This window comes from Pelecanus crispus, chromosome 27, assembly GCF_030463565.1.
Source record: "Pelecanus crispus isolate bPelCri1 chromosome 27, bPelCri1.pri, whole genome shotgun sequence".
In the NCBI taxonomy this organism is placed as follows: Eukaryota; Metazoa; Chordata; class Aves; order Pelecaniformes; family Pelecanidae; genus Pelecanus; species Pelecanus crispus.
In genome coordinates this window covers 2,205,282-2,231,170 of record NC_134669.1, presented here as the reverse complement: position 1 = coordinate 2,231,170, position 25,889 = coordinate 2,205,282, and the positions used below count along the sequence as shown (strand labels likewise).

The 25,889-nt window shown below is 61.7% G+C and overlaps 3 protein-coding genes across 3 annotated transcripts; 2 read left to right on the top strand and 1 right to left on the bottom strand.

The window, feature by feature from the left end:
* The first annotated feature begins 2,554 nt into the window (after window positions 1–2,554).
* Window positions 2,555–16,265, top strand: DNMT1 (DNA methyltransferase 1). The gene is made up of 35 exons (XM_075725183.1): window positions 2,555–2,574; window positions 3,404–3,446; window positions 3,814–3,912; window positions 4,044–4,151; window positions 4,304–4,574; window positions 4,855–4,927; window positions 5,193–5,283; window positions 5,423–5,463; window positions 5,610–5,661; window positions 5,967–6,089; window positions 6,182–6,291; window positions 6,383–6,501; window positions 6,676–6,768; window positions 7,794–7,945; window positions 8,030–8,217; window positions 8,715–8,904; window positions 9,112–9,209; window positions 9,322–9,469; window positions 9,591–9,706; window positions 9,890–10,091; window positions 10,180–10,316; window positions 10,449–10,622; window positions 11,241–11,462; window positions 12,110–12,302; window positions 12,776–12,866; window positions 13,438–13,572; window positions 13,756–14,038; window positions 14,139–14,280; window positions 14,493–14,659; window positions 14,734–14,911; window positions 15,185–15,380; window positions 15,452–15,615; window positions 15,723–15,839; window positions 15,944–16,034; window positions 16,219–16,265. Exons 1-35 carry the CDS (start codon window positions 2,555–2,557, stop codon window positions 16,263–16,265), a joined length of 4,674 nt encoding a protein of 1,557 aa, XP_075581298.1.
* A 639-nt stretch (window positions 16,266–16,904) lies between these two features.
* Window positions 16,905–20,455, top strand: EIF3G (eukaryotic translation initiation factor 3 subunit G). Its single transcript, XM_075725165.1, has 11 exons — window positions 16,905–16,970; window positions 17,382–17,431; window positions 17,896–17,988; window positions 18,067–18,155; window positions 18,430–18,489; window positions 19,143–19,247; window positions 19,356–19,545; window positions 19,650–19,757; window positions 19,895–20,031; window positions 20,114–20,220; window positions 20,361–20,455. Exons 1-11 carry the CDS (start codon window positions 16,951–16,953, stop codon window positions 20,374–20,376), a joined length of 975 nt encoding a protein of 324 aa, XP_075581280.1. The 5' UTR covers window positions 16,905–16,950; the 3' UTR covers window positions 20,377–20,455.
* Window positions 20,456–20,843: 388 nt separating this feature from the next.
* Window positions 20,844–25,653, bottom strand: LOC104026613 (peter pan homolog). The gene is given in 13 exon segments (XM_075725140.1): window positions 20,844–21,446; window positions 21,448–21,909; window positions 22,898–23,043; window positions 23,231–23,388; window positions 23,460–23,589; window positions 23,678–23,756; window positions 23,841–23,964; window positions 24,048–24,155; window positions 24,240–24,316; window positions 24,734–24,904; window positions 25,000–25,050; window positions 25,368–25,469; window positions 25,600–25,653. Coding segments are annotated over 13 exon segments (2,253 nt in total). The 5' UTR covers window positions 25,642–25,653.
* Window positions 25,654–25,889: the final 236 nt, after the last annotated feature.

Here is a 25,889-nt window from a genome sequence, read left to right as displayed (position 1 = left end):
ACTGCACTGCATTGACCTGGACACTCTGGCACTGCACTGCACTGCACTGTGCTGATCCCCACCCCCCACCCCCCCCCCCAGCACTGCACTGCCCTGCCCTGGACCCCTGGCACTGCACTGCACTGCACTGCACTGCACTGACACCCCCCAGCACTGCGCTGCATTGACCTGGACACTCTGGCACTGCACTGCACTGCACTGTGCTGATCTCCCCCCAGCACTGCACTGCCCTGCCCTGGACAACCCTGGCACTGCACTGCCCTGCCCTGACACCCCCCCAGCAGTGCACTGCATTGCCCTGGACCCCCTGGCACTGCACTGCACTGCACTGACACCCCCCAGCACTGCACTGCACTGCCCTGGACACTCTGGCACTGCACTGCACTGCACTGATCCCCCCCCAGTACTGCACTGCACTGCACTGACACCCCCCAGCACTGCACTGCCCTGCCCTGGACACTCTGGCACTGCACTGCACTGCACTGCACTGATCCCCGCCCCCCCCCCCCCCCCCCCTCCCCCCAGCACTGCCCTGCCCTGCCCTGGACCCCTGGCACTGCACTGCACTGCACTGACACCCCCCAGCACTGCGCTGCATTGACCTGGACACTCTGGCACTGCACTGCACTGCACTGATCCCCCCCCAGTACTGCACTGCACTGCACTGACACCCCCTGGCACTGCACTGCACTGCACTGCCACCCCCCAGCACTGCACTGCACTGCCCTGCCCTGGACACTCTGGCACTGCAGTGACCCCCCCCCCGCAGTGCTGCACTGCACTGGTTGTGTCATCGCCACCCCCCCCCACCCCCAAAATTTCGCACTGTCCCGACAGCCCCTGCAGAGTGGGGAGCCTGGCACTGCAACCCCCCTTTGCAGTGGGGTGCCCCCCTATGCATCGCATGGACCCCCCCCCACTGCCCTGAGCCCCCCCAGTGCCGTGTCCTGGCCCCCCAACACTGCCCTGAGCCCCCCAGTGCCGTGTCCTGGCCCCCCAGCACTGCCCTGAGCCCCCCCAGTGCCGTGTCCTGGCCCCCCAACTCTGCCCTGAGCCCTCCAATGCTGACCTGACCCCCCCAGTGCCGTTTCCTGGCCCCCAACACTGCCCTGACCCCCCCAGTGCTGTGTCCTGGCCCCCCAGCACTGCCCTGAGCCCCCCCAGTGCCATGTCCTGGCCCCCCAGCACTGCCCTGAGCACCCCCAGTGCCGTGTCCTGGCCCCCCAACTCTGCCCTGAGCCCTCCAATGCTGCCCTGACCCCCCCAGTGCCGTTTCCTGGCCCCCAACACTGCCCTGACCCCCCCAGTGCCGTGTCCTGGCCCCCCAGCACTGCCCTGAGCCCCCCCAGTGCCATGTCCTGGCCCCCCAGCACTGCCCTGAGCCCCCCCAGTGCCGTTTCCTGGCCCCCCAACTCTGCCCTGAGCCCTCCAATGCTGACCTGACCCCCCCAGTGCCGTTTCCTGGCCCCCAACACTGCCCTGACCCCCCCAGTGCCGTGTCCTGGCCCCCCAGCACTGCCCTGAGCCCCCCCAGTGCCGTGTCCTGGCCCCCCAGCACTGCCCTGACCCCCCGCAGTGCTGTGTCCTGGCCCCCCCATGCATCGCATGGACCCCCCGAACGCTGCTTGACCCCCCCAGCGCAGTGCACTGAGCCCCCCAGCCCCGCACTGCGCGGACCCCCGCTCTTCCCCACGCCTTGTGCAGCCCCCCCGCCCCCCCCACTGCGTTCACCCCCCTGCGCAGTGTCCTGCTCCCCCACCCATCGCATGGACCCCCCCGCGCAGGGTGCTGACCCCCCAGCACTGCCCTGACCCCCCCCAATCCTCCCACAGCCCCCCAGCGCCGTGCTCCGTGGCCCCCCCCCGTACCTCCCAACACCCTGCCAAGCCCCACCATGGCTCAGCACCGCACTGAGGGTCCCCGCAGCCCCACGGGGCAGCCCTGACGCCCGGCTGTGTGTGAGGGGCTCCCTGGGGGGGGGCAGTCAGGGTGCTCCTGCCCCACAGCCGGGCCCCACGTGGCGGTGGGAACGCCCGGCCTTGCCCCCGAGCGGCTTTGTCCCCACGCTGCCGCTCGGGGCAGGGAGCGAAGGTGCACCCAGTCGGGACGTGGGGGGACCTTGGGTGGCCCCCCACCTTTCTCCAGGGTGGGGGGCACGGAAATCCCTTTCTGCAGGGGCGGAAGCGGGGCGCAGCGGGGACCTTTCCTTCCCCTGGGATGGGGGGTTTGGAGCCATCCCCCTCCTCGCTCCGGAGGGATCCAGCACCGGCCCCGCGTGCCCCCCCCACCGGCTCTCGCCCCACCGGCGGCAGCGGGGAGGGCACATGGAGGGGTTGGCGTTTCCTGCGCCGTATTCCCCGCCGGCTATTGTCCCTTCCGCTCGCCTCCCGGCATCCCCTGGCCGGCGGGAAGGGGGGGCCCGCGCTCGCCGGCCGCCGCCGAGCCGTTCTCCGGTTCGGCTACCCCTCTTCCGGTGCGGCGGCCGCGCGGCACAGCCTTGGCGCGCCCCGACCTTTCCCTGTCCGCTGTTGGTCTCCGCCGGAGGTCCGGCTGCATGGCCGTCCTCAAACCCAGGTGCTGATGACGGGACGGGATTTAGCGCCCTCCTGGTTTTTGGGGGGTGGCGGTGGGGACCCCTCTCCCTCCCCGCTGGCCCCGGCTCGAAGGAAGTGGTGGCGGCGTGGGGGCAGGAAGCCGAAAAAGCGGGTGGCTGGAGGTGAGATGGGAGCGAACGGAGCCGGTGCCGGCCATGCCGGTGGCACTGGAGAGGTCCTGTCCCATGTCCCAGCAGACGGAAGTGTTCCTGGGGGGTGGCCGCATGGCCCCGCTCCGGCGGACGGGCTCCCCGTTTTGGCGGGAGAGCCGCAGTGAACCGGGGGGGAATGCTGGGGTCACGCCGAGCCCCCGGCAGCGGCGGCGGCGGCAGGGACAGGTTTTCCTCCTCGCTGTCCCCTCGCCGCGGGGCTGGGGGCTGTCCCCGCCGCACAGGGGCAGCGCCGGCTGCTTCCCCCCACCCTCCATCGCCGCTTTGTGCCGCTGGCGCCGTGGGAAGACGACACGTGGCTTCTCCCCCGTAGTTTTTTTGCCATCTCCACGCTGCGGCAGGGCACGGGTGGGCAGCGAGCCCCCGCGGCTCCCTTGGGGGGTCTCTCGGGCACTGGTGTCCCGTTACCGGCCCCCCCCCTTATTCCCCGCCTGGGAGCCGAGTGTCCCTCTCGCTCCAAGGGAATTTGGCCCCTTTTTGCGGTCGCAGCCCGCGCTGCTCCTTCGCCAGGTACTGTTTCTGGAGCCGTCGAGGCAATTTTGGGGTCTGTCCCGGTTGCCCCTGCCCGTCGGTGTCCCCCTGTAGCCTCGTCGCCCGTCGGTGGAGCGTGGTCTGACCCCCGACGCTCTTCTGTTGCAGGCTGCAGGACTTGGAGAGGGATGAAGACAGCCTGAGTGAGAAGGTGAGTGTCCCTGGATCGCCAGGAGCTGCGTTTCCACCCGCCCTTGGCTCCGATTTGGGCGCCGCCATCCCGTGCCGTCACCGCCGGTCCTGCGTTGGGTGCTGCCATCAGGCTCGGGATGCTCTGGCTTGCAGTGGTGGGAGTCGGCAGGGCTCCGGAGCCGGCTCCTGGATGGTCGGCGCGGACATGACTCTGGTGCCGAGCAGGGGACTGAGATTCATCGGTGCTTCTGAGCCTCTTGTTTCTGTGCTGCCGCAGCGTTGCGAGGACGGGGGGGTCCAGAGACCCCCAGCGTGGGGTGGGGGTGGACAGGGACAGTGCGGCGGGCTGGCCGAGTGAGACCCCCATGTCTCCCTTGCTGGCCCAGCTCCCTGGTCCCGGTGAGGTCGTAGTCCCTGTGTCGGCGCTGTCCGTTGTCATATGGAAACCGCCGTCACCTCCTATCAGGAGGGTCCCCGCGAGCTGGGTGAGCGGCGCCCGGATTCGGAGCGACAGGCGGTTCCCCTCAGCCCCGCCACCAACGGAGACGCCGCTCCACCGAGCCTCGCGGGGAGCGTCACCGCCGTCCGCCCCACGCCGTCCCCTCCGTCCCCGCAGGAGTGCGTCAAGGAGAAGCTGAGCCTCATCCATGGCTTCCTCCAAGCCGACGTCCAGAACCAGCTGAGCGAGCTGGAAGCCAAACTCCGCTGCGAGGAGCTGTCGGAGGTGAGACCCCGGTTTTCGGCGAGCTGGCGGGTTGAGTTGTGCCGGCTCTTTGGCGGTGCGGCTCGCCGGAGCCAGCGGGTTGAGTTGTGCCGGCTCTTTGGTGGTGCGACTCGCCGGAGCCGGGCGGTTTAACCGGTGCTGTTCCCTGCCAGGAGAGGTACCTGGCCAAGGTGAAAGCCCTGCTCCACCAAGAGCTCTCAGCGGAGAATGGGGACGTGGCGCCGCTGCTGCAGGCTTCCAACGGGTGCTCCAAAAACGGCGCCTACGGGAGCGACGAGGACTCGGAGCGAGCGGGACCCGATGGGGAAGAAGATAGCGCGATGGAGATGGAGGAAGCAGCCGCCTCTTCTTCCTCCTCTTCGTCAGTCCCCATGCCGCGGGCGCGCAAGGCCAGGAGGAGCCGATCCAACGGGGAAAGCAAAAGTAACGGCGGCACTGGGAGGGACTTGATTTTCCATCCGCTTTTCTGACGTGCTTAAATTAAATAATTTATTCCCGTTAAATATCAAGCGGGAGCATGGCGATTCCCAGAGGGGTCCCCCCCCGGAAGGGTTTTGGGGTCTCTTTGCCTTGCTTTGAGATGATGGGGTGCAGGGAGAAGGGTGCTGTCACCCACGGTGGTCCTGGCTCTGTGGGGTGTTGTTGGAAGGGAAGGGCAGTGGGTCCCCGCCATTAACGCAGTCCCTCGCCCTCTTCCTAACAGAGTCTCCCGCCAGTTCCCGGGTCACTCGGAGCTCCGGCCGGCAGCCGACCATCCTGAGCATGTTCTCCAAAGGGTCAGTGCGGTGGCAGGGCTGGGACCTGCACCTCCTTTACCGCGTCCCCCAGGAGCCTTCACCCTCTTCTTCCTCTCTCCGCTGTCCAGGGCTGATGGGTTCGATCCCAAAACTTGTGGTTTCCAACAGGAGTGGCCTTGGGGACCTGCCGGGTGCTTCCCCGGGGAGCCCCGCTCCTGCCGGTGCCGGGAGAGCCCCTCGTCCTCGCCCAAACCCTCGTGGCGTTGGACCCTCGGATTGATCCGTTGTGTTTAAAAACCGGCAGGTCCAACAAACGGAAATCGGAGGAGGTGAACGGGGAAGTGAAGCAGGAGGTGGTGAGCATGGAGAAGGAGGAAGAGGAGCTGGAGGAGAAGGTGTGTGCCGGCACCATTGGCAGCCGAGGTCTTGGCCAGCTGCTTTGCCGGGCCGCTGCCACGCTGGGTTTGAGCGTGTTGTCCTGGCGAGCGTCGTGCTCTCCAGCCTCCCCTTACACCCCTTTGTTTCTCCCTCAAGGAACAAGATGAGAAAAGGATTAAAATCGAAACCAAAGAAGGGTAAGGAGGAAGGAGAGCGTTCCCTGCTTTGGGGCGGTGCGCGGCGGTGCCCATTTCCCTTCGCTGTGGCCTCCTTAGCGCGGGGTCGATGATGTTACGCTGCTCTGTGTCTTCATCCCTTTGTATTTTTCTTTTCTTACACCCAGGTTGGAGATAAAAGATGAAATTACTCAGGTTAAAACTACAACACCTGCTAAAGTAAGTTCCTTTTCCTGCATCTTGGCATTTTGGGAGCTTTTTTTAATGCTTTTAACTCTTCCAAAGAGTGGCTGGACTTCCCTAAAGGAAAGACAAAACCATTTCCAGCCTGTGCAGCTTCCAAAAATCAACCCCCTCGAGGAAGGTGGGGAGCAGCACGGCCTGTATGAGCTTGGGCCGCTTTCGAAGCAAGCACAGCGGCCGCTGTTTCGCTGCCTGGATGTTTTAAAAATGAGGGTTGCGCTAACGAACTGGACTGTTTGGGGAAGGAGCTTTGAGCCTGATTGCGGGGCTGAAGCTCACAGGCGGAGAGAAAAGCCGACGCTGTCTCGCCTGTCTTGCAGACCACCCCTCCCAAGTGCGTTGACTGCAGACAGTACCTCGATGATCCCGACCTCAAATTCTTCCAAGGGGATCCTGATGATGCCGTAAGGGATTTAATGCTCGTTCTCCGGGTCCGGGGAGAGCTGTTGCGCTAATGGGAACACTCGCTAAACATCCTTCTCTTTCCCTTGCTCAGCTGGAGGAGCCAGAAATGCTGACGGATGAGCGCTTGTCCCTCTTCGATGCTAATGAAGATGGCTTTGAGAGCTACGAGGACCTGCCGCAGCACAAAGTCACCTCTTTTAGGTGAGATTTGGGCAAGCAGGCTATAAAAACCTGCTGGATTTGCAAACCCTGCAGGCCAATGCATCAAGCATCAAACTCTGTCCCTTGCTAGCGTCTACGACAAGCGAGGTCACTTGTGCCCCTTTGACACCGGCCTGATCGAGAGGAACATTGAGCTGTACTTCAGTGGTGCTGTAAAGCCCATCTACGACGATAACCCTTGTCTGGACGGTGAGTCGGACGCAGAGCAGCCTTGAGGGCTGCACGGACGCTAGTTTGTCACCTTCAGTTTCAACTCAACACCACGTGCAAAATGAAGTTGGGTCTGGGTGGTGCTTTGTTACCCACAGCTGCGTGGGTTTTTTTGGGCACTGAGGACTGAAATTTGTGTTTTCTCACTTTCAGGTGGGGTAAGAGCCAAGAAGTTAGGACCCATAAACGCCTGGTGGATCACGGGATTCGATGGAGGGGAGAAGGCTTTGATCGGCTTCACCACAGGTGGGTGAGCGAGGATGGGGGAGGTTGGGCTCGGGGAGCGCGCCTGGCTTGGGATTTAAGCCTCTGCCGCGCGCCCGGCTGGTGAAGGAGTTTTATTTGGGTTTGTGGATTTTGCTGCTGCTGGGAACTTGCATCATCAAGCATGTGGCGAGGTGGAGGACCGTGCCGAAGCTCGGGTCTGGGTTTATTGAGCTCAGCAGCACCCAGGCTTGTGTTAAATGCATATAAAACCTCCTGCCGAGCTGGCAGCTGCCAGCAGTGGCCTGCACGGAGCTGGGACAAGCAAGGTGGCTGGATGCGGGAGTGTCTCCCTGCCAGCCCTTCCCAGGCAGGATCCGTTCTCCCGTTCCTCCTCTGTAGGAAGCGGCTGGCACAACACAGGGAAGGGTCGGGGTGCTCTTGGAGGGAGTTTTCTCTTTGCTTTTGACCTCTTGGCCCCCGTTGCAGGGCTCTGTTGCTTTCTTGCTCTACTCCCCGGGCTTTTTGGACAGGTTTGTGTTGAGAAAGGTCTTGGAGGAACGCCCAGTCCCAGCCAGCCCTCGGCCCTGTGTCCCAGCTGGCTTTTTTGCTCTAGCTGAATTGGGGGAAGAAGCTGATATTTGGGGGTTTAAAAGCTTTTTCCCTTCACCGTTTCTGCAAGGAACCCTTCCAATAACCTGGTGATATCAGAGGAGGACTTAACTCTCCTGTGCATCAGCAAATGGAGTTTGTAGTGACAAAAAAAACCCAAACCTGGATTGTCTTTGCTTTCTACTTAGGTAACAGCAAAAAATAAAAGGCTAGCACGTGGATAGCGTGCCCCACCTCACGTCCCCACTGCCCCCTTGCTTTGGTGGTGATAGCTGAGTGACCGTGGGTCCTGGCTTGTGGTAGAGCTTCCCCGCACGCTTAGGTCCTGGTGCTGTAGCAGCGCAGACGGGCTGGTCTTCCCCTCCCCAGGACCCACTTGCCACAGTCGTAGCTCATCCTTAAATGCTGCCAAATTCCCCGGTATTTAACCGCCCGCCGCGATCTCTCCGCCGCAGCCTTCGCGGATTACATCCTGATGGAGCCCAGCGAGGAGTATGCTCCCATCTTCGCCCTCATGCAAGAGAAGATCTACATGAGCAAAATAGTCGTCGAGTTCCTGCAGAACAACCGCGACGTCAGCTACGAGGATCTGCTCAACAAAATCGAGGTGCAAATGGGATGGTGGCAGTATCCAGGGGCGGGTGTTGCTCTGCTACCCTTTCCCTAACCGACCCCCCCGCCCTCCTCGCAGACCACCGTACCTCCCGCGGGGCTGAACTTCAACCGCTTCACAGAGGACTCGCTCCTGCGACATGCCCAGTTCGTGGTGGAGCAGGTGGAAAGCTATGACGAAGCTGGGGACAGCGACGAACCCCCCGTCCTCATCACACCCTGCATGAGGGACTTGATCAAGCTGGCTGGAGTCACCCTGGGGAAGAGGTGAGCCCGGGTCCCCGTGTAGACGCTCTCTTTGGGGGGCACTTGGGTTTGCAGCATCCTGCGAGGAGCCCGGTGGGTTGGTTCCCCATCGGCTTTGCACAGAGAGTCCTTCCAGAAAAACCCTTTTGCTGGTGTGACCTGAGGATTTAGGCTCAGTGGTATGAGCAGCATGGGGAGATTGGGGTAGAAATCCTCTCAAAACTGGGAAAACCCTCTGCCTAGTGCTGCCCCGAGGGAGAAAAGGCACTGGGTTGGGTCCCCGGAGCCTGGCTTTGCTCCTTGTCCTGCGGTAGCATCCTTTCGGAACCCCGTGCCAGCCACGGGACGTACCTGGGTGCCTGTTGGGGTATCCTGCCGTGGTCCTTGGCAGTTGGGTGCCCTGGGGAGAGCTCTGTTCCCTGGGGACCCTCCTTGGGTGCCAGGCTGCTCGTTGTGGCTGTAGCTGTCAGCCGTACAAGGCACACAGTCCCCTCTCACCGCTCTCACCTTGGTCGCAGGCGAGCTGTCAGGCGGCAGGCCATCCGGCACCCCACCAAAATAGACAAGGACAAGGGTCCCACCAAAGCTACCACCACCAAGCTGGTGTACCTCATCTTCGACACCTTCTTCTCGGAGCAGATCGAAAAGGATGAGAAAGAAGATGACAAGGAGAACGCCATGAAGCGCCGGCGCTGCGGCGTTTGCGAGGTAACAGGGGGCTGGCGTAGAGCCGATCTAACCTGATCCTCCGCGTCCCCCGAATCCTACCTGAATGACCGCTTCTGGGGTTGCTCCCTTGGGGCAAGGGAGCGATTTCCCGAGGCCGCTGAGGTCCCCTCGGTCCCTGTCACTCCTGCCTTGGGGCATCTCTGCTGCATCCGCCCGTGCTCAGCCTGTCCCCTCTCCCTGCTCCAGGTCTGCCAGCAGCCCGAGTGTGGGAAGTGCAAGGCTTGCCAGAACATGGTGAAGTTTGGGGGCAGCGGACGGAGTAAGCAGGCTTGTTTGCAGAGGAGGTGCGTCCCCCCGGGCAGCGATATCTCCTGCCAAAGTCCTCTCCACCTCTGGAGAGAGGGGACGTGGTCCCCATGCTGTGCCCTGCTGCAGTGACGGTCCCTGTGTCCCCAGGTGTCCCAACCTGGCCGTCCGGGAAGCTGATGAGGATGAGGAGGTAGATGACAATATCCCTGAGATGCCATCGCCCAAGAAGATGCTGCAGGGCAGGAAGAAGAAGCAGAACAAGAGCCGTATCTCCTGGGTGGGCGAGCCCATCAAGGTGAGGCTGGGCAGGAGCCTGCTCCCCTCCTGCTGTCGGGGCTGGGGCGGGCGCTTGGGCTGCGACGGGGGCTGCGTCGCAGTATTTAACAGTGCTCTCTGCTGTCCCCCTGCTTCTGCAGAGCGATGGGAAGAAAGACTACTACCAGAGGGTCTGCATTGACTCGGAGACCCTGGAAGTGGGAGATTGTGTCTCCGTCAGCCCCGATGATCCCACCAAGCCCCTCTACCTCGCCAGGTCGGTGCCACGGTGCTGAAGGGGATGAGTCTCTGCTCCTGCTGGGGCGGACATGCGTGGGGGAATCCTAATTGCTCTCCCCGCTTGGCTGTGCTGATGTCTGGGGACTCTCCAGCTCTGGCAAAGCTCAGAGCGGCTCAGCCCTTTCCTGGTGCCCCATAACCCTGGCTCCTTCCCCCTCAGGGTGACAGCCATGTGGGAGGACAGCAGTGGCCAGATGTTCCACGCGCACTGGTTCTGCCCCGGCTCCGACACTGTCCTGGGGGCCACCTCTGACCCCCTGGAGCTCTTCTTGGTGGATGAGTGCGAGGACATGCAGCTCTCCTACATCCACGGCAAGGTCAAAGTGATCTACAAAGCGCCCTCGGAGAACTGGTCCATGGAGGTGGGTGACAGCCCTGCAAACCTCGGCTGGTCCAGGCCAGGCACGGTGCGGGCAGTGGCACCGATCCCTGTGAACACCTCTCTCCTAGCAGGGCGGGCTGGACATGGAGATCAAGATGGTGGAAGACGACGGGAGAACTTACTTTTATCAGATGTGGTACGACCAGGAGTACGCTCGATTTGAGTCCCCACCGAAAACTCAGCCCACAGAAGACAACAAATACAAGTGAGCGCGCACAGGGCAGAGGCTCTTGGGATCCGCTCTGCCCAAAATGGGCAGCAGGAGCCTCTCGGCAGCACCGCAGCCGGCCTTGGCAGGGTCCCCATCATCGCGCTCTGCTGTTCCCCTTTCCCGCAGGTTCTGCATGAGCTGCACGCGCCTGGACGAGGTAAGGCACAAGGAGATACCCAAAGTGGCTGAACCCCTGGAAGAAGGGGATGGGAAGGTGTTCTACGCCATGGCCACCAAGAACGGAGTGCAGTACAGGGTGGGAGATGGCGTCTACCTCCTGCCGGAAGCCTTTTCCTTCAGGTTGGTGCTTGCAGGGGGCTGTAAGCACTTCTCGGGATGCTATTTGGTCAAGCTTTTGGTAGCAGAGGACATAGTCTCTAGGTAGTGAATCCCACCTGTAAATGAAGCACCTATCACCCTAATTTCCAAAAGCTTAGCTTAGAAAAAAAGGTGCCTTTAACCACAGTTTCACCTCCCGTCATTAAACTGAGCGACTTCTCTCTGATCAGACAATCCCGATCGCCGAGAGCTGCCGTGTTTTGGCAGATGAATCGGAATCCTTTTGTGCATGGCTTTTTCTTCAAAAGAGCGAGCCTGGGTAGATGAAAGGTGAAACAAGACCATACCTGCTGCCTGTAATTACGGGAGGAGAAATGGCAGATCTCTTTGGGAAGAGGGCTGGGGCAGCAACATATAGGCACCTTGGTTTGCAGCTGTGCACGGTTATGTGATGGTCTGGCTGTAAAATGCCTGTGCTGCAGAGCAGGAGGCTTGGTGCCCACCCTGCACCAAGGAGAGCAGAAGAGGAGGAAGCAGGCAGGCTGGGCAGCAACATGGGAGGAGGATGCTCTGTGCTGCTAGGTTTTTTTTGGCGGGGGGAAGGGATACCCCAACCTCCTTCCCTCCCCTTCTCCCCAGCATGAAACCCGCCAGCCCGGCCAAGCGCCCCAAAAAGGAGGCGGTGGATGAGGAGCTGCACCCGGAGCACTACCGCAAGTACTCGGAGTACATCAAGGGCAGCAACCTGGACGCCCCCGACCCTTACCGCGTGGGCCGCATCAAAGAGATCTTCTGCAACATCCGCAGCAACGGCAAACCCAACGAGGCCGACATCAAGCTGCGCATCTGCAAGTTTTACAGGTGAGCGGCGCTGCTGGGGTCTGCGTTATGGGGGTGCAGAGCCCCCTGCCTGAGATCTCGGGTGCTGGGAAAAGCTCTGCACCATCAGGTCAAGGTTGCTGCGGAGCCAGGTGCCTCAAGCACCGCGGTGCGGTCGGGCGATACAGTGTGGGCACTGCTCGAAGGGGCTTACCGCCGCAGCAGTCTGGGCTCAGACCCCGGTGCCGAGCCGCACCGCCAGCGCCGTCCCAGGGCATGGGTGTTTACCCAAACATTTGCAGGCTCTTAGTCATCTCCCTTGCACCGCGGAGGGATGTGTGCGAAGAGCCTTGGCAGCGGGAGAGGAACGTGCTGACGCTCAGGCTCTGTGTGTTTCGAGCCTAACAGCTCTCCTCCCTTCAGATCTCTTTGCCTTTAAATTCGCTTACCAGCTCTGGTGCCAATTCCCCCTCCTTCCTCTGAAGAGAACCCCCCAAAAACTCCCTTTGGTATGAAACAAATCATCCCTTTGGTGCTGTGCCCAGGCCATGCCAGTGAACATGCGCAGCTGGAGGAAATAAACCCTCCTCTCTCTGGGGAGACGGAGCGGTGCGAGTGCCGGAGGCTGGACCGGGGTGAGGATGTTGCCGAAAACATTTCCCCGATCCAGGTGCTTTTCTTTCCTGCAGACCCGAGAATACGCACAAGTCCATGAAAGCCAGCTACCACGCAGACATCAACCTCCTGTACTGGAGCGACGAGGAGGCGACGGTCGACTTCCGCGCCGTGCAGGGCCGTTGCACGGTGGTGTACGGGGAGGATCTGACGGAGAGCATCCAGGACTACTCCGCTGGTGGGCTCGACCGCTTCTACTTCTTAGAGGTGAGGGAGCCGGGGTTTGAGGGGTCTGGCTGTGTCCCTGGGCATGCTGAGTCCTTGGGGACCAAGCAGAGCAGGAGCATCGACCTCTGCCTGTTGGCGCAGGCTGTCTTGCCTCTCTGGGTGTGTTTTGCACAGAGGAGCTGTCGTGCAGAGAAAGGATTTGTAGCTGGTTGCAACCTCCTGGGGACTAAGTCTCAGATGCAAAGGAAGCTTTAATCTTAGTGGCACCAGGAGCTGGCTGGAGCAGTTGCTCCCTATGGAGCTGAGGGGAGAAATTCAGACCCTTGGGCGGCCGCCCCAGCTCTCCAAGGCAATGGAGAGGGAGGTGATGGACCTTCTGCAGGCCCCAGTGCTGTGCCTGTGTCCTGCCCTTTGGTTTCGCAGCTCCGATGGGGCGTTGGCAATGCCTTGGCTGTTCCCAAGCTAGAAAAGCTCTCTGTGTTCAAGTGTCCTGAACCCTTTCTCTTCCTCAGGCTTACAATGCAAAAACTAAGAGCTTTGAAGATCCTCCCAACCACGCTCGGAGCTCTGGCAATAAAGGGAAGGGGAAGGGGAAAGGGAAAGGTAAGTCTGCTTGCGGGGAGAAGTCTCGGGTGGGTGAACCGGTTCGTGTCTGCCGTTACGTGCTGCCGAGCAGAGATAAGACGTGCAGCCGACCAGATGTTTTCTGTGCTCTCCTCCTTGCTCCGATGCTCTGGCAGGATGCAGCAATGTGGTCTGCCGCTCTGTTTTTAAGGCACCTAATCTTTTCAAAATAAACCTTGCAGCGAGAGCACCTGGTCCCCGAGAGATCTCAAAGCTTTTCACTTGCCAACCCTCAGCCAGGGGCTGGCCGCTCCGTAGCGTAGGGCTTTGTACCCTGCTCCCAGGCTGCACCCGTCTGACCCTCAGAAAGGCTCTGCCTGCGCCCACGGGCTGTTGGATGGAAAGGGATCGCATGGAGGGAAAGACGAGAGGCTTCCCTTCCAAATGCAAGGGCGTATTCTGGCAGCGGCGGTGAAACAATTAAGGGGCAGAAAGGTGCTCGAAGCTGATGTTTTAACTGCTGCGGAGGAGGGGGAGAAGAATTTGCCTCGTAAGCACTAAGAAGAGGAAATGACTTTGCCTTTTGATGTGAGCGGGGCTCTGTTCACAGGCAAAGGCAAAGGGAAGTCGTCGGTGAGCTGCGAGCAGAGTGAGCAGGAGCCGGCCGAGCTGAAGCTCCCCAAGCTGCGGACCTTGGACGTCTTCTCTGGCTGCGGAGGGCTGTCCGAGGGCTTCCACCAGGCAGGTGAGCAGCAGAGCGGAAAGAGCAGCGGGGCGATGAGCAGAGCCCACGGGGAGACGGGCATCGGTGCTGGCCGCTCGGTTCCTCTGAGCTGTCGGTTGTGCTCGGCACGTGCCGGATCAGGGAGTGCGAGCCAGTGCTCTGCTCCTCCGCACAGGCTCAAGACCCTCCGCTTTGTCTCCCCAGGCGTGTCAGAGACGCTCTGGGCCATCGAGATGTGGGAACCGGCTGCCCAGGCTTTCCGACTGAACAATCCCGGCACTACCGTCTTCACAGAGGATTGCAACGTCCTGCTGAAGCTGGTCATGTCCGGCGAGAAGACCAACTCGCTGGGGCAGAAGCTGCCGCAGAAGGGGGATGTGGAGATGCTGTGTGGTGGTCCCCCGTGCCAGGGCTTCAGTGGCATGAACCGCTTCAACTCCCGCACCTACTCCAAGTTCAAGAACTCCCTGGTGGTCTCCTTCCTCAGGTGAGCGGGGGAGATGGCAAGGAGCTGCATTGGGCTGCGGGCGTGGACCCTCACCTCAAATGTTCTGTCCTTGCTCACGTGTCCCTCTCCCTCCTCGCAGCTACTGCGACTACTACAGACCGCGGTTCTTCCTTCTGGAGAACGTCAGGAACTTTGTGTCCTTCAAGCGTTCCATGGTGCTGAAGCTCACCCTGCGCTGCCTTGTCCGCATGGGTTACCAGTGCACCTTTGGGGTCCTACAGGTAGGGTGTTGGGTGACCCCAAGACAGTTAACTGGGGTGAAAACCCTTCTCCTCTCACCCGGCTCTGCCGTGAACCGTCCCCTCCGAAGGGGCAGTTGGCTGTGTTGCTCCTTGGCTTCCCTTGGTGGCTTGGGGGACGTTCCCAGCTCTTCGAGGGCACAGACTGGATGGGGAAGCTCCAGCGCCTTCAGGAGTTGTCCCTTCCTTCCCAGGCTGGCCAGTACGGCGTGGCCCAGACGCGGCGGAGAGCCATCGTCCTGGCTGCAGCTCCTGGCGAGAAGCTGCCCATGTTCCCCGAGCCTTTGCACGTGTTCGCGCCCCGTGCCTGCCAGCTGAGCGTCGTGGTGGACGACAAGAAGTTCGTTAGCAATATCACCCGGTGAGCCTTCGGAGCCACGCCAGGGCTGATGAGGGCGAGGTTTTGACCGCTCATGGCTCCCTCCTTCCTCCCAGGACGTATTCCGGCCCCTTCCGCACCATCACCGTGCGGGACACCATGTCTGACCTGCCGGAGATCAGGAACGGTGCTTCCGCCTTGGAGATCTCCTACAACGGGGAGCCCCAGTCCTGGTTCCAGCGGCAGATCCGGGGCTCCCAGTATCAGCCCATCCTCAGGGACCATATCTGCAAGGTGTGGATGCTGGGGTCTCAATGGGGGGGCTGGGCTGCGCTCAGACCCCCCAGACCCAAACCAAGATGGGGGTCAAGGGCAGGTTGGATGCAAGGTGGGGTGAGAGGGACCATCCCCAAGCTCTCCCTGGTTAACTGTCCCAAAGATGAGGCTGGCAGAGCTGCTAGGACTTATCCCTCTCCCCCAGCCTTCCCCGGAGAGAGGACCGGGGCTCTTGGGGTGGCCAGTGTCCCTTTGCGTCCCCTGCGGTGACGGTGGGCTTGTCATTGGCAGGACATGAGCGCCCTGGTCGCAGCCCGGATGAGACACATCCCCTTGGCCCCTGGTTCCGATTGGCGCGACCTGCCCAACATCGAGGTGCGGCTGTCGGACGGCACGACCACGCGCAAGCTGCGGTACACGCACCACGAGAAGAAGAACGGCCGCAGCAGCTCCGGGGCGCTGCGGGGGGTCTGCTCCTGTGCCGAAGGTAGGTGCTGGCTCCCCAAAAACGGCCGTGGCTGCCTCTCCATCCCCGCCTTACCCTCTCCATCTCCCCAGGCAAGCCCTGCGACCCCGCGGACCGGCAATTCAACACTCTCATCCCCTGGTGCCTGCCCCATACCGGCAACCGGCACAACCACTGGGCTGGGCTCTACGGGCGCCTGGAGTGGGACGGCTTCTTCAGCACCACCGTCACCAACCCTGAGCCCATGGGCAAGCAGGTGCGTGCCATCGGATCCGTCCCCTCCGCCAGGAAGGGCAGGCAGCGCCGGCGGCCGCACCAAATGGCTGCTGCGGTCCCAACCCTTGGCTTTATTTGCTGCCGTAGGGTCGGGTGCTGCACCCGGAGCAGCACCGGGTGGTGAGCGTGAGGGAGTGTGCCCGCTCCCAGGGCTTCCCCGATACCTATCGCCTCTTCGGGAACATCCTCGATAAGCACAGACAGGTGAGCGGTGGCTGCTTGCCGGCAGCAACCCCCCTCACCGGTGCCGTCCCCTTGCCGGTGGCGTGGCAGAGCCGGTGCCCAGCGTAACCCTCCCTCTGTCGCAGGTCGGTAACGCAGTGCCTCCTCCTCTAGCCAAAGCCATCGGGCTGGAGATCAAGTCGTGTGTGTTGGCGAAGCTGAGAGAAGACACAGCGGGTAGGTGCTGCGCCGGCAGCCGCCACCGTCCCCAAGCTGCGCTGGAGGCAGGGGAGGCGGAAACACCGTCCCCGGGCTCAGCCCTCCCTGGGGGGGGGGTCCCAGTTTAGGGCTGGGGGCCACGGGGCCCATCCTGCCCCCCTGGGTTGGGGTACAGTGGCATCACCCCCTCCTCTCTCCCCAGAGACCAGCGCCCCGGAGAAGATGGAGAACATGGAAACTGCCAACTGACGCACGGCCTCTCCTCTGGCACCAGGACTCCCAAACATGCACTGATTTATTTTAACCCCCTTTTTTTGTTTGGTTTTTTTGGGGGGGGGTTGTTTGGTTTTTGGTTTTGTTTTGGGTTGGGTTTTTTTTGTTTTTTGTTTGTTTGTTTTGTTTTTTTTTTTTTTTTTTGAAATTCCTGGCCTGTGGGGACCCGCCATGGCCCGGCCCCGGCCCCGCTCGTGTCTGTCTCCCGGCTGCCCTCCGCCGCTGTCTGTGATGGTCGAACTCCACTACCACCCCGGGACCCCCACCGGGCCCCGGCAGCGCCCTGTGGGACCCCCCAGTCCCGGCCCTGCCCTGGAGCCCTGCTCCCTGTTTTTATGCCGCATTGTATTGAAAATAATCGGCCGCTTTGTACAAGTGGGAATTGATACTTTATGTAGTTTTTATATGTTGTAATATTTCTTCAAATAAATCTCTCCTATAAATTATAATCCCTTCGCTACCCCAGCCCGCTTCGTTTCTCCGGGCCTGGTGTAGGCCCCGGCCCCGCGGGGGGGGGACCACTGCGGTGTTGCCTAGCAACCGCCTCCCGGCATGCAGCCTGCCCCGCCCCTTCCGCCTCCCTGACGCCGGAAGTGGCGCAGCGCCGCCGGAAGTGTGGTGCCTCCTTCCGGTTGCCGTGCGTGAGGACGGTGGGAGTGCGATGCCGACAGGCGACTACGAGTGAGGGGACGGGGACCTGGGCCGGGGCCCGGGGGGGTTCCGGGGCACCGAGCATTGAGCCTGGGCTTGGTCCAGGGAGCGGGGCCGCAGGGGAGGAGGGGAGCGGGGCTGGGGCCTGGCAACAGCCGGCGGACCCCGGGTGTGAGGCCTGGCGGGCCCCGGGTTGGGGCCTGGGGGGCTTCGGGCGGGGCTGTGGCTGTGATGGGCGAGGTGAAGGGGGCGGCGGTGCTGGGGCCTGAGCGCGGCAGGAGCGGCGAGGGGGAGCGTAGGGGGTGCCGGGGCCCGGGGTGAAGGGGACAGTGGCCTGGCCGGGTGCCGGAGCCCGGAGCTGAGGGGACAACAGGGTCCCCGAGCGAAGGAGCAGGGGACCCGGCGGGGGACAGCGGGTCTAGAGCTCTGCTTTCTCCACAGCTCAAAGCCCAGCTGGGCGGACCAGGTGGAAGAGGAGGGTGGAGAGGATGGTGAGTGACTCCTGCCTCACTTGCTGCAGGCCAGTTCCTTCCCTCTTTTTCTCCTGTTGCTCCTCCTGCTGGTAACTGGAGAATTTTTCTGGAGAAAAAGAGCAGCTGTTGTTCCTAAAACAGCCCAGAGATGCGCCTACTCTTCATCCAGGGCTCAAAACAGGCTCTCAGGCTCTTCTCTGAGGCCAATCCTTGTGAGCAGAGCGTGCCTCACCTGGGACAAGGAGCAGGAGCCCTCTGGCCATCCTTGCTCCACCCATTTCAGGGGCTGAGGAAACCCAGGGGGTTGGAGCAGCTAAGATTTTTGGCCTTTTCCTTGGCTTTTTGGCCTTTTCCTGTGCTCAGGGGAGAGAGCAAGGCACCTCCTCCCTGTGGGGAGAGGCAGTACTGGGGCACGGGGCTCCTTCCCGTTCTGCTGGGCTCTCCCCAGGCGAGGGAGTGACTTTCCCCTTCCCTTCCTGCAGACAAATGCATCACCAGCGAGCTGCTGAAGGACATCCCCCTGCCCGGGGTGCTGGGCGGCAGCCTGAGCGCTGAGGCCGAGCTGCTGAAGGGAGGTGAGAGCTGGGCGAGAGGCTGGGGGGCTCTTTTCCTGCCACCTCTCCCAAATCAGACGCTGTCCTCCTTCTCCGCAGGCCCGCTCCCTTCCCCAAAAGAGCTCATCAATGGGAACATCAAAACCATCACGGAGTATCGCGAGGAGGAGGATGGGCGCAAGGTGAAGGTGAGCGATGCGTCCTGGGCTGCCATTTTGGCTTCTCCCTGCTGCCAACCTCCCCTTCTCCCCTTCCAGAGCCCCCAGCTCTGCCCGGGTGCAGCGGCTGATCCCTGCCTGCGTGGTCGGACAGCGCCAGGCAGTCCTGCGTCAGCCGGGACGTCCCGTCGCAGCCCCGTTTCGACTCTGCTGCTTTGGGCAGCCCCAAACTTGGCACGCATAGGGCGGAGGCGTGTCCGCCGTCTCTCCTCTTGCGTTGATCGGTTCTTTTGCGCCTTTCCAGATCATCCGCACCTTCCGCATCGAAACCAGGAAGGCCTCTAAGGCGGTGGCCCGTCGGAAGGTGAGCGTCTTCTGCAGGAAGGGCGAGGAGGGGACAGCATTCCTTCTGCTGGGAGGGAAAGCTGCCCTCCAGCAGGAACTGCTTCATCCGTGTTCCCCAGGGCTCTGTCGGTGTTCTCCAGGGCTCTGTTTTGGAAAAGTTTCTTCACGGAAAGAGTAGTCAAGCATTGGAACAGGCTGCCCAGAGGGGTGGGGGAGTCACCATGCCTGGAAGTGTTCAAAAAAAGGGCAGAGATGGCACTTTGGGCCATGGTTTAGTGGCCATGGGGGTGTTGGGTTGACGGTTGGACTGATGATCTTAGAGATCCTTTCCAATCTTAATGATTCCTAGTTTTTACTTTCATTAAAAATAATCCAGCCACCAAGCTAGGAAACATGAAATTGCTACTCTCCCCTTAATTGGTTTAGTGGTTGACTTGGTAGCGTTAGGTTAACGGCTGGACTGGATGATCTTAAAGGTCTTTGCCAACCTCAACGATTCTATTCTATGATTTCCCAGCCCTCTGCTTCTGTCTGTTCCTTCTCAATCTCCCAACGACCCCTCGGTGGGGAGCATTTACCTTCCTGCTGGCTGCTCTTGCTCTGCGTTCAGCGATTGCTTGGGGATATGCTGTGCGAGTGAGCCCCGCTTTCCACCCCCCGTTTTCTCCCCAGAACTGGAAGAAATTTGGCAACTCGGAGTTCGACGCTCCCGGACCGAACGTGGCCACCACCACCGTGAGCGATGACGTCTTCATGACCTTCATCACCAGCAAGGAGGTGGGTCGGGCATGGTGGGAGCTCACGGGCCGGTGGGGAGCCCCCAGTGAGGCCGTGCCTGGGCACGTGGTGGATCCTGTGGGACTCAGGAGTCTCCCTGTCCCCCAGGACCTGAACTGCCAGGAGGAGGAGGATCCCATGAACAAGCTGAAGGGGCAGAAGATTGTTTCGTGCCGTATCTGCAAGGGCGACCACTGGACCACCCGCTGTCCCTACAAGGACACCTTGGGGCCGATGCAGAAGGAGTTGGCCGAGCAGTTGGGGCTGTCCACAGGCGAGAAGGAGAAGCTGCCCGGAGGTACGGCACCCCTTTATCCTGAAACTGGGGAGCAAGGGAGAGTTGCTGTCTGCCTGTGGCTGCGGGCAGCCTCACCTCCTGCTTGTCGCCTTTCCTGCCCTCAGAGCCGGAACCAGTGCAGGCTCAGCAGAGCAAGACGGGCAAGTACGTCCCCCCCAGCCTGAGAGACGGAGCCAGCCGCCGCGGGGAGTCCATGCAGCCCAACCGCAGGGGTAAGTCAGGCCTGTCCTCGGGGGGTAGGCGCAACTTCCCCGCTCCCCACCTGCTCCAGGCCTCGGCTGCGCATGAAACTGGGCCTCCGCGGTGCCGTGTACGGCACGTGCCATATCAAATTATGCTCGCTCCCCAGCCGACGACAACGCCACCATCCGTGTCACCAATCTGTCCGAGGACACGCGTGAGACTGATCTCCAGGAGCTGTTCCGGCCCTTCGGCACCATCTCTAGGATCTATTTAGCCAAGGACAAGACCACTGGGCAGTCCAAGGTGGGATTTTTCCCCTTTCGGGCGGCTGAGGAGGAGACCCTCCTCTGCTTCTCCTCACCCTCTCACTTTCCGCCCACCCCAGGGTTTCGCCTTCATCAGCTTCCACCGCCGGGAGGATGCGGCCCGGGCTATTGCCGGGGTCTCCGGATTCGGCTACGACCACCTGATCCTCAACGTGGAATGGGCCAAGTAAGTGCTGGGAGGTGGCTTGGAGGATTGGGGAGTGGTGCGTGCTCCGTCCCTGCTGGGTGGTGGGCGTCTGCGTGTGGCCGCCCCTCTCTTTACCACGGGCTCCCGTCTCCTTACCGCCTTCTCCTCCTCCTCTGCAGACCCTCTACCAACTGAACCTGCTGCGCCGGTGCCGCGCCGGCTCCAGGTGAGAGTAGTCGGCGCTTCTAAATAAAGATGCATGGTCTGGTATGCACTAAGGTGTCGATCTGAGCTGGGGGGGGAGGTTTACTGGGCAGGGAGCAGCCCCGTCCCTGTCCCCACACTGTCCCTGTCACTGTACTGTCCCGTGGCGGAGCCGGGGCTGTCCCCGACTCACCCGTGCCCCAGGCACACGGTGGGGATGGCAGCGCCCGAGCCAACGACGCAGGGAAGGGCATGGCGCCACCGTTCCTCGTTATTTAGCTTTTCAGCTAGGAAAAAGAGGGATTTCTGCCAGGAAGATGCGACACGAGACCACGCTTGCAGTTTTGGCTTTAATTCCCCTTCTCCCATCTTACTGCCACCCTTTCTGGGAGAGAAACGCGCGCCCAAGGGTTGCACCAAGCCCTCTACGGCTGCACCGGGAGCCATCCCGGGGGCTCTTAGGCTGCCGGCTGCAGCTCCACGTGCTCAGCCCGCTCCCCGTCGGCAGTGCGGGTGCTGCAGCCAGTGCCGCAGCAGCTCTGCATGCTGTTGGCCAGGGCGGCGTAGAGCAGCGGGTGCAGGCAGATGTTAACGAGAATCTTGCAGACCTGAGCGGTGGCGTGGATGGCTCTGGAGACGGCACAGTCCTCCGTGCCTGGTCGTGGCAGGCGACGCCACAAGTTGAGGTTACGGAAAATGTGGTAGGGCAGGTAGGAAAAGGCGTAGAGAGCTACTCCCGCCCCCACCAGCACTCCCACCTTCCGTTTTTCCAGCCGGCTGAGGTTAGGATTACGGAAAACGGTGCGGATAATGGCGGCATAGCAGAAGGCGGTGAGCAGGAAGGGCAGCCCGCAGCCCAGCCCGGCCAGCAGCAGGCTGTAGGGATAAAAATCCTGGAGCCGCTGTGGGGCCGCGCTCCCCAAACACTCGATCACACCCTGCGCTTCTTGCAGCTCTGAAAAAGAAAAGGTGGGTGCTGAGAGCGCCCCGGCCAGCACCCAAATGATGGCGCTCAGCACCTTGGCATGGCGTGGCTGCAACCGCCCATGGACCCGCAGCGGGGTAAACGATGCCGAAGTAGCGGTTGAGGCTGATGCAGGTGACGAAGAAGATGCTGCAGTAGAGGTTGCAGTTGAAAAGGAAACGTTCCAGCTTGCACAGCACCGGTCCGTAGCGCCAGTCCTTGGGCGGGTAGTAATATGCTGCCAGAAATGGCAGCGAGAGGGAGTAGAGCATCCCGCTGACGGCCAAGTGGAAGGCGTAGATGATGCTGCTGTGCCAGGAGCGCTCATGGGCGACGAAACGGTAGACAGCCATGCCGTTCCCCACCAGCGCCGGCGGGAATTGTATCGCCAGCACCAGCCACAGCGACTCCTGGAAGCTGCTGAAGTTACCGCAGTGACTGAGATGGGTGACTGTGGCGGGGGTTCCTCCCGCTATCCCCCCGGCTTTTTGGTGGTTGCAGGCAGGGGTGCAGTTTAGGTTGCAGGCAGCGACGAGGCAGAGCGCGGCCATGAGGCGTGGCTGCTGGCAAATGGTCGTGCGGGGAGGTAGCGAGGGTTGGTGAGCCCCGTTGGCCTTGCACCGGGACCCAGGAGGCCTTGTGGTCCCACGTTGGGGACAAAATGTGTCCCCCCGTCTGTCCTTCCCCTCTGCCCAGCTCCCAGGGTGCAGGCAGGGGTCCACGCTTCTGCCTGCAGCCCCGCCGCACCTCCCACTCACCCTGTCCTCGGGGTCCGCGCTCACCTCCCTCCTCTCTTGTCCCTCCCTTCTTGGTGGCAGTCACGGGGTCACCAGAGAGTCACATCCTGCCCGGTTTTGGGGACAGTGGGGGCAAGAGCCTGGCAGGGGCGGTTGCAGGCAGGGAACGGCACTTCCTCTTCTGAAGGGCAGCAACCTGGCAGCTGCTTTCTGTCTTGGCCACGAAGGGGGAAGGAACTGCACATTCCTGCCTCCTTCCTGCTGCGTCGGGCAGGGGCTGCTTGCTCTGCCTGACATGGGGGTGGCACAGAGCCACCCTGGGTTGGGGGACGCCGTTAGAGCCCAGGGGACCCCATTTTAGTCTTTAGTCTACCATCGATTGGCTTAGAGTAGACTTGGTAGTGTACGTTAATGGTTGGACTGGATGATCTTAAAGGTCTTTTCCAACCTAAACGATTCTATGATTCTATGATTTTCCACCCCCAAAACCCAGCAGAGCCACAGAGGGTTGTTCTAAGCACTGTATTGCACAGGAGCCAGGAATGGGGGACGGGCCGTTTCCTCTTCCCCCCACAGTCTCGGTGCGTGGCTGGCAGCTGGTGCCTCAGCGCTTCCCCTTCTTGGCACGTCTGGGTTGCTGGAAAATCGTCTTCCCCTTTGTCAGCAGCTTCCCTCGCCCCTTCAGCCTCGAGGTAGCACGGCCGGAGCTGGCACCGGTCCCCTCCCGGGCTGGGTGCTTGGTTCCTCGGTGCAGCTTTCGGCCGGCCACCCCCTGCCTGGCCCCACCATGGTGCCGTGAGTCCCTCGGCACCGGCTCTCCCTTCTGCCGCTTCCCCAGCGCCGTGGGGCGAGGGCTGGGGGTGGCGGGATGCTCCAGCCGGCTTTGCCGTCGTCGCTTTCGTAGCGGGGCAGCGCCTGAGGAGCTTCGCTTCCTCTTGGTGCGGTCAGGGAACAGATCTTGGGGGTGAAATAGATAAAAAGGGATTCAGCGAAAAAGGGGTGACGGGGACGCAGCGTTGGGGCTGACGGACGTGTCAGTGCGTTTACTTTGAACCGAGATCACGGAGAGCTCAAGGTTTTTGCATCATCAGCCACAATCAGTGGGAGGAGGGGACAGGGTGGGCTCAGTTGCCTCCAGACTCACCTTTGTCCGGCTCCTCGCCCACCTCCTGCCGATAATACTCAGCATCGCTCTCCTCTGACTGCTCGGCTGCATCCTGCTGCTCTGGCGCACCAGGATCCTCGGCGTCGCTGTCACCGTCCTGCTGCCGTTTCCTCCGGATCCCCACCAGGCTCTTCTTCCTGCGGTGCCACCATGGTGTCAGCCGCTGCCCTGCCGCTGCCGGACCCCGCCGCTGCCACGGTGCCCTCACCTGTGAGCCTCACGCTGCTGCCGCTTGCACTCCACGTCTGCCTCCTGCTTCTGCCGCCGCTCCGCCTTCAGCTGCAGCTTCGCCTCCTTCCGCACCAGGATCTCCTTCACCTCCGCCTCCGTCTTGTGGACTTAAAACACACGGGGAAAGGGATGAAACGCCCCAGCCCTCACCCCTATGCCGGCAGGTTACCGCAGACGGCGTTTTGCGGCACTTACTGAAGCTGTGGTAGAGCACGTTGCCCTGCGCTAGGCCCTCCTCCACCTTGATGAGCTGCAGGGTCATGCGGGGTCCAATCTATGGGAAAGAGGGGATGCGGAGAGCACCAGTCAGGCTTGATCGCATCCCCGGGGCGATGGCGGCGTTGCTGCTGTCACAGACCTCGGTGAGGCGCACGGCACTCTGCTGTGCCTTCATGTTGCCTCGGCCAGCGTACGCCTGCGGCAGCTCCAGGACATTATGGGTCCCGTCCTGCTCGGCCTCGCTCTCCGAGAGGTTTACGTCTCTGCCAGGGGAGAGGAACGCATTTGGGGACAGGGCGGAAGGCACCTCTGGGACCCTTGTCCCCCTCGGTGACCCGCCACACACTTCACCAGCAGCTCGCTGATGTCTTCCAGGCGGCTCATATTGGGGAACTTCTCCTGCAGCAGCTTCTTCAGGCCTTTGCTCACGCCCACGGGCACAACCTTCACACTGCTGCGAGGAGGAGGAGGAGAAAGAGGTCAGCGCTGGGACACGGGGTGCAGGGGCCCTCCTTAAAATCAGGGACGCAACACTCACTAATGCCTGAAATTGAGGAGCTGTGTCTCTGTGTCATAGCTGATGAGTAAACACCTCTTGATGCTGTTGAGGTTGACCTGTGGAAGGAGGGGGAAGAGGAGAAGAGAAAAGAGAAGAGAGGACTTCAGTTGGAAGGAACCTACAATGATCATCTAGTCCAACTGCCTGACCAATTCAGGGCTGACCAAAAGTTAAAGCACGTCGTTAAGGGCATTGTCCAGGTGCAGAATCCGGCATTTGGACTCACTAAATTTCATCCCGCTAATCAATGCCCAGTGCTCCCATCTGTCTAGATCCCTCTGCAAGGCAACTTGTCCCTTAAGATGAGCCAACGGCACCTCCCGGTTTGGTATCGTCGGCAAACTTGCTCATGGTGCATTCAACTCCTTTGTCCAGATCATTGATAAATACATTGAACGGAACTGGCCCCAGAATTTAATCCTGAGCAACGCAGGAGGAGGTGGGACAGGGGAGAGCCTCCCCTCTCCGCTTACCCTGTGGACGTTGATGGAGGGGAACATGTTCTGGAACATGCTGGCCATCAGCTTGACCTGGATCTGCTGGAGACCGAAATTGCTGAGGACCAGCAGCGGGTGGTGGGTGAACTGCTGCTCGTGCATGCGGTGCCGCTTGAGGGACGAGACCACGTCCTTGATCAGCGAGTACTGGCGGCGAGGGGGGGACACACACGAGGATGAGGAGGGGGTGAGATGCTCCCCCTCGCGCCAGCGGGGAAGGGTGGGCTTTCGTGAGCACCCACCTGCATCACCTTGAATGTCAGCGTTGGGCCACCCGGCAGCCGGAAAAGCTTCTGTGGGGGTGAGAGGAGCGGTGCTCAGCACCGGGGGAAGCCGTCGGCGGTGCCACCACTGCCGCCACCAGGACCGACTTCCCCCCGCCCCGGGCACAGACGCATCAGTGCGTTTACTTTGGATAGAATCACAGCATGAACTCAACAGGATTTTGTCATCATCTGCGTCCACAGAGGGGGTGGAAACACCCCCCAAAAGGTGCCGGTGCCCTGGGTGAGGCGGCAAGGGGGAGCACGGCCGCTGCGGAGGGGCCCCCCAAACCCCAGGAGCTTTGGGGTGAGCAGAGGCAGAGGCAGTGGGGGATTGCACTACTCACAAAGTTGATGCTGGAGGACGATTTGCTGAAGACCAAGAAATGCGTCACCCCCAGCGGCCCGGCCACGGCCACGAAATCCTTCAGGGAGTTGTTCTTCCGCACCTGCGACGCAGAGCGGCCAAGCCCTTGAGATCCCCACCATGCCAAATGGCTGGAGGGCTCCGCTTTAGCCTGGGGATGGCGCAGGATCCGGCCTGTGCCCCAGGTAGAGGAGGATCGTCCCCGAGCTCACCTTGAGGGCCCTGGCAGTGTAGGGCTCCATCACCTTCCGCATGTCAGTGATGAGCTGCCGCACGTTCTTGCCGACGCGGCCGCGGTGGAAGACGAAGGAGTGGGGGACGGTGCCGAATTCCTGCTGGGCTTGTTGCACCGCCGCTGCCCGCTCCTTCTTCTGGTTCTTGCTCTACCCGGGGGGGTGTGGGTGGTCAGAGCTGGGGGCTGCCAGGGTGGGCAGCCCTCGGCGGGGAGAGGGGTAGCACGCATCCCCTCCGCCTCCCCTGGGAGGGCCCGATCTGTGGTACA

Bases quoted from the DNA above. Each gene is read 5' to 3' on its own strand.
- DNMT1 (XM_075725183.1), top strand. From the start codon at position 2,555: ATGGCCGTCCTCAAACCCAG. The intron at 7,946-8,029 runs GTGCAAATGGGA...CCCTCCTCGCAG, and splicing joins ATCTGCTCAACAAAATCGAG to ACCACCGTACCTCCCGCGGG. The intron at 14,281-14,492 runs GTAGGGTGTTGG...CTTCCTTCCCAG, and splicing joins GCACCTTTGGGGTCCTACAG to GCTGGCCAGTACGGCGTGGC.
- EIF3G (XM_075725165.1), top strand. From the start codon at position 16,951: ATGCCGACAGGCGACTACGA. The intron at 17,989-18,066 runs GTGAGAGCTGGG...CCTTCTCCGCAG, and splicing joins GGCCGAGCTGCTGAAGGGAG to GCCCGCTCCCTTCCCCAAAA. The intron at 20,032-20,113 runs GTGGGATTTTTC...CGCCCACCCCAG, and splicing joins AGACCACTGGGCAGTCCAAG to GGTTTCGCCTTCATCAGCTT.